At 38.8% G+C, this 17,056-nt stretch overlaps 1 protein-coding gene across 1 annotated transcript in view; it reads right to left on the bottom strand.

The window, feature by feature from the left end:
- Positions 1–16,009, bottom strand: part of mov10l1 (Mov10 like RISC complex RNA helicase 1) — a 45,995-nt gene extending 29,986 nt beyond the window's left edge. Inside the window, exons 1-9 of the mRNA XM_052129409.1 lie at positions 15,907–16,009; positions 15,379–15,566; positions 14,327–14,486; positions 13,692–13,804; positions 13,089–13,276; positions 7,813–7,953; positions 6,294–6,530; positions 4,663–4,857; positions 4,246–4,360 (exon numbers count right to left, since the gene is read on the bottom strand). Of these exons, the coding sequence (XP_051985369.1) occupies positions 4,246–4,360; positions 4,663–4,857; positions 6,294–6,530; positions 7,813–7,953; positions 13,089–13,276; positions 13,692–13,804; positions 14,327–14,486; positions 15,379–15,566; positions 15,907–16,009 (1,440 nt within the window). The remainder of the gene's footprint in view (positions 1–4,245; positions 4,361–4,662; positions 4,858–6,293; positions 6,531–7,812; positions 7,954–13,088; positions 13,277–13,691; positions 13,805–14,326; positions 14,487–15,378; positions 15,567–15,906) is intronic.
- Positions 16,010–17,056: the final 1,047 nt, after the last annotated feature.

Below are 17,056 nucleotides of genomic sequence, written 5' to 3'. Positions count from 1 at the left end.
TTTTCACAATTCCTGACATTTAACAGTAGAAAACATTCCCTGTCTTAGGTCAGTTAGGATCACTACTTTATTTTAAGAATGTGAAATAATAGTAGAGAGATTTATTTCAGCTTTCATCACATTCCCAGTGGGTCAGAAATTTACATATACTTGCTTCTCAATTCTGGCCCATTCCTCCAGACAGAACTGGTGTAACAGAGTCAGGATTGTAGGCCTCCTTGCTCGCACATGCTTTTTCAATTCTGCCCATAAACTTTATATTGAATTTAGGTGAGTGCTTGTGATGGCCACTCCAATACCTTAACTTTGTTGTCCTTAAGCCATTTTGCCACATCTTTGGAGGTATGCTTGTGGTCATTGTCCATTTGGAAGACACATTTGTGACAGAGCTTTAACTTCCTGGCTGATGTCTTGAGATGTTGCTTAAATATATCCACATAATTTTCCTTCCTCATGATGTCATCTATTTTGTGAAGTGCACCAGTCCCTCCTGCAGCAAAGCACTCGAACAACATGATGCTGCCACCCCCATGCTTCACGGTTGGGATGGTGTTCTTCAGATTGCAAGCCTCACCCTTTTTCCTCCAAACATAACAATGGTCATTATGGCTAAAAAGTAAAATTTTTGTTTCATCCAACCAGAGGACATTTCTCCAAAAAGGAAGTTCTTTGTCCCCATGTGCACTTGCAAACTGTAGTCTGTCTTTAATGGCGGTTTTGGAGCAGTGGCTGAGCAGACTTTCAGGTTATGTTGATATAGAGCTCATTTTTACTGTGGATATAGATACTCGTCTACCTGTTTCCTCCAGCATTTTCACAGGGTCCTTTGCTGTTGTTATTTTCGCACCAAACTACGTTCATCTCTAGGAGACAGAATGAGTCTCCTTCCTGAGCGGTACTTACAGGTGTTAGGTGTTGCTCCCAAGGATGAACAAGATTACAGAGAGATTGCATAGAGAATTACTAGGTGGCTGCCACAGTCAAATTTCGTGCCACCTCCAGCTGTCAACAAAACTCTGGTGGGTGTCTTTGTGGAAAACACAAACAAACGTTGCACTCGATGGATTGTCATTTGTAACTACAAATCTCGGCAATAATAATGAAATAATTCTTTTGTCGAATAGTCCCTTGATGATATTTAACATAACATGAGATCATAGAAAAACTAAAATGATGACACAAGACGAGAGGAGCGCTGCAGCTCAAGTGTCTGATAGAAACACAGATCACAGCTTGGCGATATATCTTTATTTCATCCTTAATTAAAGTTCATATAATATGGGAGCATGACATGTAAATAAGCACAAACTCCAAAACTGTCATTCTCTGTGCGGCCAGGAAGTGAAGTGACCCAATCTGAGCGGGAGTCGAGACACGCCGGCTGATGTGCACCAACAAGGAGACACACACCTAAAGGATTATTAGGAACACCACAATTTCTCATTAATGCAATTATCTAATCAACCAATCACATGGCAGTTGCAAGACAATCGTGGTCAAGACAATCTCCTGAACTCCAAACTGAATGTCAGAATGGGAAAGAAAGGTGATTTAAGCAATTCTGAGCGTGGCATGGTTGTTGGTGCCAGACGGGCCGGTCTGAGTATTTCACAATCTGCTCAGTTACTGGGATTTTCACGCACAACCATTTCTAGGGTTTACAAAGAATGGTGTGAAAAGGGAAAAACATCCAGTATGCGGCAGTCCTGTGGGCGAAAATGCCTTGTTGATGCTAGAGGTCAGAGGAGAATGGGCCGACTGATCCAAGCTGATAGAAGAGCAACTTTGCCTGAAATAACCACTCGTTACAACCGAGGTATGCAGTAAAGCATTTGTGAAGCCACAACACGCACAACCTTGAGGCGGATGGGCTACAACAGCAGAAGACCTCACCGGGTACCACTCATCTCCACTACAAATAGGAAAAAGAGGCTACAATTTGCAAGAGCTCACCAAAATTGGACAGTTGAAGACTGGAAAAATGTTGCCTGGTCTGATGAGTCTCGATTTCTGTTGAGACATTCAGATGGTAGAGTCAGAATTTGGCGTAAACAGAATGAGAACATGGATCCATCGTGCCTTGTTACCACTGTGCAGGCTGGTGGTGGTGGTGTAATGGTGTGGGGGATGTTTTCTTGGCACACTTTAGGCCCCTTAGTGCCAATCGGGCATCGATTAAATGCCACGGCCTACCTGAGCATTGTTTCTGACCATGTCCATCCCTTTATGGCCACCATGTACCCATCCTCTGATGGCTACTTCCAGCAGGATAATGCACCATGTCACAAAGCTCGAATCATTTCAAATTGGTTTCTTGAACATGACAATGAGTTCACTGTACTAAAATGGCCCCCACAGTCACCAGATCTCAACCCAATAGAGCATCTTTGGGATGTGGTGGAACGGGAGCTTCGTGCCCTGGATGTGCATCCCACAAATCTCCATCAACTGCAAGATGCTATCCTATCAATATGGGCCAACATTTCTAAAGAATGCTTTCAGCACCTTGTTGAATCAATGCCACGTAGAATTAAGGCAGTTCTGAAGGCGAAAGGGGGCCAAACCCAGTATTAGTATGGTGTTCCTAATAATCCTTTAGGTGAGTGTATATTGGTTAGACTAGATGCTTATCAATAATAATCTTTATCGTTAAAAATGTTTACAGTGTTCAATGACTAAATGTTACCAAAATATGACTAAAAGGTCAACAGTTTACATTGACTAAAATGACATTTTAAGCCAGGAAAAACCCTGGATTTGTGGAGGTCCTCAATTTTTTTTCTGAGGTCTTGGCTGATTACTTCTGATGTTTCCCATGATGTCAAGCAAAGAGGCACTGAGTTTGAAGGTAGGCCTTCAAATACATCCATATGTACACAACCAATTCAGTACACCTCCTGTCAGAAGCTAATTGTATAAAGGCTTGACAACATTTTCTGGAATTTTCCAAGCTGTAAACTGTAGTTTGCTAATATGAAATCTATGGAGTGGTTAAAAAATTAGTTTTAATGATTTCAACCTAAGTGTATGTAAATTTCTGACTTCAACTCTATATAAAATCATGAGGACTTATGAGAGGAGGACTCTAGTCATATCAGTAACCTTATAAAAGCAATTTTTGTATCACGCAACCAGCTGAATACTACTCGCTTAATCGCAGTAACTTGTTATTGGACACTTTCACTCTGATTTAACCAATCATGACTGATTGTGAATTTCTACAATGGCATCTGTAACTGAAAAAGATTGATTTGGAATGATGCAGCATCTAGGCCACTAGGAATCACTTTAAGTCCAAGATGACACGAACAAAGTTACTGAGTGCACCTTAAAGAACATATTTTTTCCCCTTTTACACTAGAATAGGCCTAAATGTTATTTTTTGGTTTTGGTGGCAATGTTAATCTCAGATATCTGGAAATGGATTTCAGATATCATAAAACTGAACAGTACTAAAGCTATCTTAAAAGGTGTTCTTACTAGTTACATTCACATTACAGGTATCAAATTAACTTTGTAACTATTGAAAAATTCATTTCAGATGTTAAGTTTAAAAAACAAAATTCAAGCTGTAATTTAATTGCTGAAATCAGAAATGGAAATTTTCACTAGTAACCATTAGTGTTGTCACAATACCAAAATTTCAGTAGTCGGAACCGATACCAGTAAATCTTACGGTTCTCGATACCAATTACCATAGCTAATTTGGCAATGTGCTACTGAACATACTTGTTTAGCCTTTTAAATTAAACATTTTCAATGTAAATAATAAATTAAAACAAAATGCATGTCCTTCCAAGTGTCTCATTTTGTTTTCATTTTACTAAATTTTTTTGAATTCCAAGCTTTTCAATTTATATTTAGGTTTGTATTTAATCATCAAAAAAAAAAAAGGTCTAATAAAATTAATTCCTAAAACGTTTAACCAATGAACTTTTCAACATACCATTGTTTTTATAAAAAAAAAAAAACTATTATTCAGTACAACAGCACTCCTGCTTGCAAGATATTGCTCAATATTACCATTTTACTACCGCTACAGTGAATATTACATTATGCGTAAGTGTATAGTGGCCAGATCTTTAAAGCTCCAAAAAGCACATAAATGCAGCATAAGAGTAATCCATAAGTTATTTTTCCTAGTACAAACTGAATTACTGATATAAAGAATGAGCATTTTCACTAGTGAAGTTTAATATCCTGCACAAGTTTTAATGTTGAAAGGGGTTGTGTTAGGTCCTTTACCTCTGCCAGAGCCGGCTGGACAACCAGCACATCTCTCTGGGCTTCAACACAATCTCTGAAAGCCTGCGGTACTGCGTAGTTCCCCAAGAAGTTTGGCAGATGTCGCCTTACAAGCCTGTCAAAAAAAAAAAAATGCTTTTCCAAACACTAAAGATTCGAAACATTTCTTGAGTCACAGTTCACACCCCCCCCCCCCCAACACACACAAAAAAGTCTCACAAATCCTGCAGAAGCGGAACAGTAAAAACACAGCATCTAATATGACTTTAAAGTCCAAACATACTTCAAGCAAGTACCAATCCAAGAATGAAATGTACACAATTTCCAGAAAGGCGAATGCCTTTTGAGCACAAACCCCATAATTCAACACTCTGCTATTGTGGTTTTGATGAGTGAACCTCAGGTAATTAGTCCCACCTGAGAGGAGCCGCAGGTGCTGTAACAGTGAGCACCTTTACATGCCGCTGTTGTGGTAATGCTGTTACGGGACAGTAGGGGGCACTGGGTTTGAGCAGACTCTCCTCTGAGCTGCTCACCAGCACCTCCAGACGCCTCCCGATGGTGAAAGAGGAGAAATGCAGGAGCAGCAGCTCAGCAGAGTGACCCAGACTCCTAGAAAAAATACACACACACACACACACACACACACACACACACACACACACACACACACACACACACACACCCACCCTTAAGCAACAGTTATTTCCGTTCTTGAATATGATTGCCATTTATTTTGCCATTTCTGTGAGTATTTGATGGTAGTATCTCACCTCCAGATAAACAGTTTGCTACATGGCCCATTGTGATTATTGATCCCTATAAAACTGTGATTTAATTTAATAAATACATAGTCTGTATGTGCTGTGCACTTCAAAGTGCTCTACTCACTGTTATCTCTCACAAACAAGAGCATGCATGATGAGGTGTTTTCAGTGTATGAACAGCTGGCTCCACACATTCATTTTGAAAGCACGCAGCACTTGCAGACAATATATTTATTGTGGATTAATAATCATACTAAGCCAGTGTTTCCCACACTTTTTACGACTAAAAAAATTATACGGCACACCACTATCCTACATAGGCTAACCATCATCAATATTTTTCCTTTTCAAGAAGTTGTCCATGTTTTCTGTCCATTTTAGTAGCGGGTTTACTTGTAATGTTTAATCGAGGGGCGATTTTACCAGTTTTCCATAAAAAAGCAGGAGGTGTGCAAAATAAACATTGAAAACATGTATTTGGAAGAGAGAAAAAAAGCTTGCAGTTGCAGAAATTATGAGACTTTCGATGTCTCTTCACAAATTAGTTTTATTAAATGTTTCTAAACATGTCTTGTTGCTTAGTACTCTAAGACATTATTGGTGAAGCAAAAACGTGTGTGTGAAAAACACTTTGGTGTGACGTCACTTTATAGACTTCAGTGAATTCTGCAGCGCTAACTTGAGTCATGTGATGACCCCTTAACGTGTATAAATATCAGTCACTTTTGCACATTAATCATTGCTCTTCACAATTACAAAAGTGACTGATTATGGTTTGAAAACAACATGCGGTGAGGAGTATGGATCCCTGAAATTATATATTTTTTTTCATGCATTAATTTATTTTGTGGAATTTGATAATTATCCACAGCACACCTGACAGCCTTTCACGGCACACTAGTGTGCCTTGGCACAGTGTTTGGGAAACACTGCACTAAGCCATATTGTGAGTTTAATTTGATTAAATGTACATTTAAACATACATTTTCATCCAAATGTCAAATTCTATGACATTCTGCGTTTTACAGCTATTGCCATTTTTATGACTAATTAATATGATTCCGTACGTACTTGAAGGTAATTGCGGCGGATCAGAATGCTACTAACTCAGGGTGTAAATTTAAGGTTAAATAAAAGGTTTTCCAGGAAGTGTTGGAACCCTGCTTTCAATAACTTTTGCATTCACTGGCGATACCCTTATCGATCACTAACAAAAACTTGCTCTAGTTTTACTACAGTAACTATGAATCGTAAAGTACAATATCAAATGCAATCCCTCACCTGGCTTGACAGTTGATGGTAACGGACACCCTGTCTGCAGGTTTGATCTCCAGGTTTTTCTCGAGCGTCCTCACAGCAGGAGTCTCCACACAATCTTCATAGATGCCACCTGATGCAGATGTGCTGTTCCAGCGTTTCTCAGAGCTGTTACACATCGGGCTGAGAGAGAACTGCTGCTCCGAGTCCCATCCAGCAAACTCACAACACTTCAGCCGGTGGATCTCTGAACCTGCATTTCTGTTCAAATCAACACGCAGAAAAGCAACATTTACATCATTTATGTGACTTAATAACCAAGCAGATGTGTAGCACAACAATGCCATCCTATTATATGGTGTTAAAGACACACCATTAAAGTGATTCAAGTTCACCCAAAAACGAAAATTCTCCAAATCATTCACTCACCCTCATGTCATCTCAGATGTGCATGACTTTCTTCTGCTGAACACAAAGGAAGATTTTTTGAAAACATTTCAGCTTTAAAAGGTCCATACAATGCAAGTGAATGGGTGCAAAAAAAATAAAATCACATAAATCAGCATAAAAGTAATCCATAAAACTCAAGTGGTTCAATCAATGTCTTCAGAAGCAATATGATAGGTGTGGGTGAGAAACAGATCATGTTCACATTTTTCTTGTATTTTTGGTGATTCACATTCTTCATGCATATCAACCCCTTCTGGGTAGGGAGAATGATTTGTTTTTCACCCACACCCATCATATCACTTCTGAAGACATGGATTAAAACATTGGAGTTATATGGAGTACTTGTATGTTGCCTTTGTGCTTTTTGGACCGTCAAACGTTTTGGCAGCCATTCACTTGCATTGTATGGACCTGCAGAGCTGAAATATTCTTCCATAAATCTGTTTTCAGCAAAAGATTAAAAGTCAAACACATCTGGGATGGCATGCGGGTGAGTTAATGAAGGTTTATGGGTGAACAAACACTTCGATAAATTAAAGCTTTAAATGGTTAGTTCACCCCAAAATGAAAATTCTCATCATTTATTCGATCTGATGTCATTTCAAACCCATATGACTTTCTTCAGTAGAGCACAAGAAAAAAATTGACTTGCTTGTGTGCTATATTCTAAGTCTTCTGAAACCAAACATTTGTGAGGAACAGACCCAAATTTAAGTCATTATCCACTGAAAATTCCTTCTTTCATCTCGAATCTCATTCAAAGTACACTTGAAAAACGGCATTTCACATCATTGGCATCAATCACAGTCAGTCAGTGTTTAAGATTTCATAACTAAATTGCAGTCTGTTCCTTACACACAGCCATTGTATAGCTCCAGAAGACTAGGAATACAGCGCATGAGTCATACAAACGTTTTTACTCCAGTTTTACTGTGCTTTTTTGACAGCGTAGTCCCCAATTAATTTCACTGTATGAAAATAGTGCCACAGACATTCGGCTAAACATCTCCTTTTTTGGGTGAACTTTTCTGAGTAAGTGATATCCAAATTATTCTAAACAATTTATCATGCAAGTGTCCATGTGTGAACTCACTGAATCCAGACCAGTAGCTCTTTGCTGTTTCCGAGGAGGAGAGAGCCAAAGTGTGTCTCCTGACTCACCTGAAGCCCACCCTTATTCTCCAACAAGCTCCGAATCTCACCGTCTGGCATATTAACAGCTGCAGCATTTGGACTTTTAGAAACATAAGACACAAAGAGGAATTCTTGACTGTGATATAGTGAACACAACAACTCATTCTTTAAGTTAGAATCACCCAAGTGTTACTGTTCTTGAATAGGGGAGAGTGGGGTAAGTTGTGCCAACTTTTAAGCGCTCTTCTAGGCAAGGAGAAATGAGACTGAGGTAACTATGTTTCAGGGTGTCTGCTATCAACTGAAATAAGGAGAAAGTGTTTATAACATACAGTAGGGCATTAGAAATGTCATGCCAGAGGAGGTCACATGACGCCATGTGAGGATAGGACAAGTGGAGGCGAGCTCTGCGCACTTTGGTTTGTCATTTAAAAGGGTTCAAACTAGCAGTGAGATTTGATACACTCTGTTCCATAACTGTTCTAGGAGGACAATGTCAAAGAATTCAAAATCCTCGGGCTCTGGAGACATTAAGTGTCTGAAGACACTTTCGTGCTCAAGCTGACACCCCTGAGCAGGCCGCAAGCCTGGGAGTTGATTTATTCGGAGAGGTGCGGGAAATGCAGCGAGAGATGCTGAACATGTCGGCAATGCCGATGAAGGTTGTTGCTGCGTCGATCACTGCCATGGAGGTGAAGTTCACCGAGGTGGTTACAAGAGTGTGGGATGTAGAGAAACTGATCGATTACCTGGATCATCGGAGAGGGAATTATCTGCAAATCCGCTATCAACTTAGGTGGATTTGGAGCATGTCTAGGAGAAGTTGGAGGACATGGAGAACCGTAGCCGATGGAAAAATGTCTGTATCGTTGGGATTCCTGAGGGCAAAGAGGGACAGGATATAGTGAAATTCCTGGATGGGCTCCTTCCGAATCTGCTCAACATAGCAGGCCATAAACTGGAAAACGAGCAAGCTCATAGGGTTCCTGCTCGGCGATCCACTGAGTGAGTAAAGGAAGGCTTTCTTGGAAAAACCACAGCATTTCCTTGTTCCCAGACTTTGCGAATTCGATAAGAGAGAAACGTGATCAATTCAAGGAATGCAAGAAACATTTAGATCAACAGAAGGTCACTTTTGCACTGATATTCCTGGCCAAATTGAGAATAGATGCCAAGGATGGCCGTACAACATTCACATGTCCACAGCAAGCCATGTCCTTCATAAAGTCAATGGAGTAATTCATCTTGTGGTACTCACGTTGCAGCAGAGTGGACCGGCTCACTGAACATTCACTTGACTGATTGAGGAAACGGAGCACTTTTTTGTGTAGGCCATCTTTTGCCATGTAATTCTGTCGCACACTATTTGTATAGAAATACCAAACTTGAGTAATCCAACAGCAAAGTTGTCGTGGGAGTTCTCAAAGGTGTACATGGACTAGAGTTTGGAGGGATGGAAGCCAGCTGGCGCTGTTGTGAGCGCGGTTAATGCGCACGTTTTCTTTTTTCTGTTTTGGTGGACGTTCGGGTTTTGATGGTTGAACTAATGTTGGAATGCGGTCTATATAATCTTGTTTTTGACATGCAATCTATTTTTTCCTTATATGTCAAAATGTAAAATGTTAATATGAGTGGATTGTCTCTCTCCAAGTGGAATGTGAATGGGTTGGGGCACCCTATAAAAAGAAGCAAGGTTATTTCCCTTCTTAAGCGTAAGAAATATGATAGCGTTTCTTCAAGATACGCATCTTTCTCCGCCGGAAGTGGAAAAATTTGGGATGATATAAAGCTGGTGCATTTTCAATAGTGCTGGCTCGAGTAAGAGCAGGGGGGTCATTACGCTGATAAGTAACCATCTACAATTCAAATGTCTAAAACTGATTAAAGATAAATTAGGAAGAGCCATTATTGATTAAGCTGCTATTCAGGGACAAAGTCTTATTTTGGCTAATATTTACGCACCTAACTTTTATGATCAGGGCTTTTTTATAGATCTTGAAGGGATGTTCCAAGCCGCTGGCACCCCTGAAATAATATTGAGAGGAGATTAACATTTTTTTTTTATGGACTCAGTCCTTGATCATAGTGACGCAAAAGTGTGCAGGCCCCCTAGAGCAACATTGATGCTTCACAGGATGTGTAAAAATCTTGGTCTTACAGATATTTGGAGACTTTGAACCCATCTGGGAGGGACTACACATTTTTTCATCAGTAAATCTGAAATCTGAGAGTAGATTTACTCTAGAATAGATTTTTTTTTTATATTGAAGTCCCTCAATTCATCAATTGCTTATTGCTCAATTGGAAACAATTTAGTCTCAGATCACACCCTGGTGTGTTTAGAGGTGTTGCCACATATGGAGAAAAGGAAATCATAAAGTTGGCACTTTAAATGCATCCCTTTTGGAAAATCCTGAATTCCAAAAAATGTTAAAGGCTGAAATCAATGTCTACATGGAGACCAACTCTTCCTCGTTATCCTCTGTGGGCATGGCTTGGGAGGCACTTATCCTGTTGATACGCAGTTAAGGTAGTGACGTCACTCTGCTTACAATTACAAATATATGATTTACCATCAATAAATGTAATTAATGTTAACAAATTACACATCTTTTCAAAGTTCTAAGGGTTCAACATTGATATCTGATCTCTGCTTCGCGATACCAATGCTCCAGAAACAGCAATTTAGTTATTTGTGCAGGAGTACAAATGAAAACATGCAATATCAAAACAGGACTTCATACCTTTGTTATGAAAACACGATCGCCAGATGAATCCAGTTCAATACACTTGGGTCAATCATCAAGTGTTCATTGAAAAACATCCAATAGCACATTTTGTCCATAAAAGTGATAAATCTGAGAAATATTGATATATTCTCCATTGTTTACATGAGATCTCGCCTGAATTACCAGTCGTCATCGTTCAACAAACTATGCAGCTTTCATGTTGTAAAACTGTATATTATCTTATATATTAGAGCAGGGTTTCCCGCAGCACTTTGAAACTAAGGCGGCCACCTAAGCAACACACGCCTGCCGCCTTAACTACGTCGTCAAAAAAATATATATGAGCGATATTCGCCGTGTTACTCTGTCCTGTTTTCTCCCTTTCCATCTTTAAATATGTGATAAGCCTTCGTGTTCGCTTCAGTCTTGTTATCAGCGCGTTCTTCCGCAGCGGCGCCGAGCGTGTGCGTGTGTGTGTGTGTGTGTTCATCTGAGCCTCATTGGTCTGTCACTGCTCGTCAATGTCAGAATATTTGAGATGACCAATCAAATCAAAGTAGGCGGGCTTTATGTTCACAGCGCAAATTTTAGCAGAGCGACTCGACGCGCTTCAGTTTACGGTCGGTCAAGTGCTACATAAGATGCAAGTTGCTAAATTAAACATTTGCTATTTGACTTTTTTTAGGTCATAAATGTTATTTATGAAAATATGCATAAATGGTCCACTCGTAAAAGACTGCAATTACCAAAGGGCCCTTGAAATGTTTTTTTTTTCTAAACCAAGGAGGATAGCCTGTAGCGATGCTAGGTGTCAGCTCTGCCATAAGCAGTGATTGTAATAAGCTTTGCACATTTTGACGGACTATTAGATGTAATGTTATTACCTTGACAAACTAATACATCATTAAAAAGATATGACTCAAGTTTCAGTATTTGTCTTAATTTGTGTCAGGAGTTATGCAATCCCCCCCCCCACCACCTTAACTAACAAATTTTCTGCGGGAAACCCTGTTAGTCTCATAAACAAAACGAGCCTGTCTCTGAAGTCTATTTTTAAAAATACGGCATAGTTTTATTTATAATAGTCAAGCAGTTGCAGTCAGATTTTGTCATCTTGAAAGGCGGAGCCTTAATTTTACTCCTTACACTGGTAGTGATTTTACAGAGAAAAAAGCTCGTAGGAACCTAATTTTTTGTTAGATCATCTTTAAATTTGAAACGTAACTTCTTTAGACATGTGGCTTTGAGAATATTGTATTTCTGGGTTGTCTTGGCACTTTTATTGTAGTATTTTTAGATAATGAATACATATTCAGCACAAAATATTTCCATTACTATAAAATTCAGCTTCTTCAACTTTAAAAAAATAACATATATTAATTCTGAAACTTGAGAAATAAAGCCCAAAGTGTCTTTCAAAAGATTCTATAACTGTGTCCATACTCTCAAAAGTAAATACAATCATTTATGTTCAGACATGTCATTTTCATGGTTTGTGCTCAAAAAGGGTGTGCATATAAAAAAAAAAATCTATAGGCTTTAAAAAGCTTAATTTGGTAGATACTTAAACATTTAAACAAAGCCAAGTCTCTGTCAATTCAAAATAAGAGTCCTGAAATAAGCAGGTTTATAGTATTTCTTGTTTATAGTTAAAAGTCCTGCTTTATGCACCAAATAATCATTTTTCTTCTGGTTATTATTGGGGTTTTTGTTGCACAATTAACTGAATCATATTCATTTTGGCCTTGTAGCCTCTGTTTCTGTGCCCGTCATAGTAAGGAAACAATAAAACCCATTTTTTTATCATTCAATAAATTGAATTAAAGGTGCAGTATGTAAGATTCAAAACAATGAAGTAACGTACAAAGAACCTGAACATGATCCACCGGTATCGTGCCGACAGATGAGGTAGCATAATTAAAATTACACAGTTATGATTGTTTTACTACAAACTTTGAGACTAAACTAAAACTACTTATCAGCTAACAGCATACTGATACACACATACAGCTACAAACTACCCCAGACACTTTACTGTTGCACTGCATTGTTATGTTGCACTATTGTATGTCATATGTTGTAACCAGCATATTTGCTTACATTTATCCTGTATACCTGACTTTTAGTATAAAGAGAAGATCATTGAAATTATTTGAACGTTACAAAGCAAGGTATCTTGGTAGCAAGTTGGCTAAAATGACACAGATCAGTCCTTATGGCACTTATATTTCACATGCTTTGCAGTTATGCAAGCTTACCTGTACAATTAGAAGAATGCCAATTCAGGGTCAGTTTTGATCCCCAAAATCGAATGAAAGTCTCTCCAGGAATTTCCAAAAAAAGGCGAATATTACATGAAAATTGTTACATGCTGCACCTTTAAACTATTGATCGATTCATCTGTTATTGACCTTTTCCCACCACCTCAGTTATCGGTTATATTCACTATCAGCCAAATTCTAGAATGTTCAAAGGTTTGATTAGTGCAGCTGAATGTTTTGATCACCTGTGCTGTACAGGGGTCATACAGAGCGCTCTCCAACAGTACAGTGACTGACTGCTCTCCAGGACCACCACATTCACCAAGGCCCCTTGAGCAGGTCTGAAGCCAGGCGGCACAATCAGAGACTCCAGAGTGAAAAACACACTGTCTTCCACCACACCGCTGTTGCCAAACACACTCGTCACGCACACCTGAGAGACAGCAGGTTGACTCTGGGTCATCTATATGAAACAGCTTTTACATTCACCATCATTGTTGGTTAAATTAAGATTACAGATCAGATTACACTACTCATCAGATTACTAATTAGTTTGACGTTACTTTCTAAAACCCCTAACACTTTTCACATTATGATTTGTAAACAAAGTAATGTAGGCTAATTGTAACTTAACTGAAAGAATTTTAAATGTAATCTGTCACATTACTTTTGGACTAAAATAAAAGTAACTAGTTACTTTGTAATCAAATTACTCCCAACACTATAAAAAAAATAAATTAAAAGTGCATTAATTTTATGAATTTTAATTGTATTTCTATGATTCTCTGATATTTCCAGGTTTTCCACAGCAGCGGAAACCCGGATCCATTCACAGTGTGATAACTAACCCCGTCCATGCGGCGATATCTCAGAGGAGAAACAGTTCGGGCCTGACTGCTCCATTGTGTTGGACACACAAAATACTTTGCCATCACCCAGTCCCCTTTCATTGGCTCAAATCCTAAAACACAAACACCATTAACAGGCACTGTAGGTCACTTATTGCATTTCTTAAAGGGGTCATTTCATGATTTTTTTTGCCAAATCATTTACTACTTATAATGCAAATAAGATTGACACAAATGGTCATGACCGTTGTCCACCAATTCAAATAATTGGGCCATTTTTTGATGCTGCACCTTTAAGACTTTTCTCTGCTGGTGTTGTTGGTCGTAACGCAAATTTATGGCTTCAACAGAAGCACATACAACATCGGAGCTCACCAAACTATTGCGCTCTATAAGTGCCATTGTTGAGCTAATGTGGACGTTCATGTTGTTGATGCACTCATCCAAGTGACACCACACATTTTTGGAAGTGCAGAATGAGTAATGTTTGCACCTTCTATTCCTCACACAGGAAGTTTTAGGTTGTAGCATGTTTTATCAAATATCAAGCTCTTTATCTTCAATTTTGATCCTTATATGACCCCTTAAATAAAACTGTCTGTAAGCTGCTTCAGGGGTGAAACTGCTCTTCAGACCTTCACACAGTGCTGATCGGGGGAAATATGTTGTTTGGTTTATAAATCCTCCATCTCGATCACATGACGTCACTGTTCCAATCAGAGGCTTGAGTTCAGCCACGTCCCCTTTGAGTGGCTCGCTGACTCCATTCTCCCACACATCTTTCTGTCGCTCCACCTGAAAAAAAGAGTGCAAGTTGTTTTTACAACAATATTCCAGTGGAATTCTTAACAAATATAACAAAAACACTACAAATATTAGTGCTCTCAATTGGGAGAAGAAATGAATGGAACCACATACTCAATTAAAATTGACAAACTAATAAGGAATTTTGATTAAAACCAATCATCTCCAACAGTTTGAGTAACTCTGACCCCAAATATATATATTTTAAGTTCTATGGACTAAAATAAAAGTCTCACATTTCTAATTATAACCATAATTCTAATCCAAACCATTCCCCAAATATATTAAAAGGATAGTTCGCCTAAAAAGAATATCTCAGCTCTGAAGGTCCTCACAATGCCAGTGAATGGTGACCAAAACTTTAAAACTATATAAATCACAAAAGGGCAGCATACAAGTAATCCAATAACTCCAATGGTTTAATCCATGTCTTCAGAAGTGAAATACTATAAATTATAAAAACTATAAATTCTCCTCCCTGATCAGTAGGGGGCAATATACATGAAGAATGGGAATAACCAAAAACACAAGAAGAATGTGAATGAGAAAGTATTGATTTATATAGTTGAACAAGGACTTAAATATTGATCTGTCTCTCACCCATACCCATTATATCACTTAAAAATACATGGATTTAACCACCAGAGTCTTATGGGTTACTTTTATGCAGCCTTTATGTGATTTTTGGAGCTTCAAAGTTCAGATCATCATACACTTGCATTGTATGGACCTACAGAGCAGAGATATTCTCTTAATCTTAATTTGGGGTCAGCAGAAGAAAGTCATACACATCTAGAATGGCATGAGGGCGAGTAAATGATGAGAGAATTTTCATTTTGGGGTGAAATATTACTTTAATGTTACTGATCGATTCAGATCTCACCCTAAGTGCCTTCCACCCTCCTTGAGCTCCTTCACGCACGGCCAGGGCCTGGACAGCGTCTCCCACATGCAACACAACTCCTCCTAAAACAACTCCAGATGTGAAATACACAGCATGATCAATGAGACCATAGTCGGCACACAGCTGCGTCACGATGCCCGTCTTCACCTGCCGAATGGCCTCCACACCTGGGCACAGATGCTCGGTTACAGATACTTGCAGTACTCCCATAGTATTTCATGAGATCACAATATATACAGATGAATACAAACAAAAAAAATAATATATTTAGCCATTTTGACATGATTGTCATTGGTAAACTGCGCCAGAATCTCTTGAGTCAGTTCCAATATGAGCCTTGTCATGGAAGCCACTGATTATAAATATCTGAATTGTTAGACTGTAGTGCAGCTTATTAGAAGTGTTAGCTGTTCATGAAAGATGGCCTAAAGGCGAAAACAAAACTCACCTGTGCGCACCGGCCTACTTTAAAACACTCACTGAGGTGCACATCTGTTATCTACTTGCCTCCAAAACACTGATGATCCTCCTCTTCCTCATCCTCCTCATCTGCTCTGCGCCACAGGGGTGAAAGCAGCTTGGACATGAAGCACTGCACGACACTCGCCATGTCAATTTACCGTCTGCAATCAAACAGAGACGTTTATGAATATCACTGCAGTTTAACGCGCTTTAGTCGTACTTCAGCACGAACTAAAATTGTAATTAACTGTTAAATAATCAAACATAAGCATGTGGACTGTTATTTTTGAAGCTCGCGGCAAAATGAGACCATACCTGTCTAAAAATGGACAAAAACCTTCGCACGTGTTTACGTTCACACGCTTGATAAAGCTAACGCAACTAACACGTGATGACAGCGAGCTGGAGCTGCACCGCCTCAGCATTACGAATTTAAGAACTAAAAATGCAAATAAACCACTTTAAATATAAATCGACATAATGAAAGTTATTTCGACCAATTCTTGTTTATGAAATAGAATTCTTGTGCAACAATACAATATTACAGTTTTTTTTTTATAAGATATAATGCTTCGCAATGGGCGTTTTGCAGACCAATTCATTTGAGCGAATGTGTTCGTTTCAACCGGTTCAAAATACGATTCACAACTATTTGGTAGATTTACTTATATTTTATTTAGCTGACACTTTTATCCAAAGCGACTTCAAAATGAGGAAGGATACAACATCGATTCATACTAAGGAGACAATTGTACGTAAAGTGCTGCTTTACAAAGTTGCAACTGATTAGAAAATACTAGAGTGCAATATTTTCTATTGTTTTTGTTGTTGTTGTTGTTGTTTTGTTTGTTTTTTACAGTTAGTGCAACAGTGTAACCATGGCTGGACTGGGAAGAGAAATCGGCCCGGGATGACATTACCAGTCCAACCCTGAGTGTAACTAAAACTGATATTAACTTAAATTGTTTAATGTTAATAATGTGAACATAAGGGAGTCGCGTGATGCCATGCGAGGTTCGGACATGTGACCGGCGAGCTCTGTGCACTTTGCTAGTTTTTAATACTTTTTATGTCATAAGCCGGCGAGATTCGATACACCCTGATTCTTAACTCTTTTATGAAGACATTATTTCAAATAATTCAAAATCCTCGGGCTCTGAAGATATTAAAAGACACGTAGCTGCTACCCCCTGAC

Source organism: Xyrauchen texanus, chromosome 6, assembly GCF_025860055.1.
Source record: "Xyrauchen texanus isolate HMW12.3.18 chromosome 6, RBS_HiC_50CHRs, whole genome shotgun sequence".
In the NCBI taxonomy this organism is placed as follows: Eukaryota; Metazoa; Chordata; class Actinopteri; order Cypriniformes; family Catostomidae; genus Xyrauchen; species Xyrauchen texanus.
The sequence above is the reverse complement of the archived record's forward strand: the minus strand, read 5'-3'. Positions and strand labels throughout refer to the sequence as shown.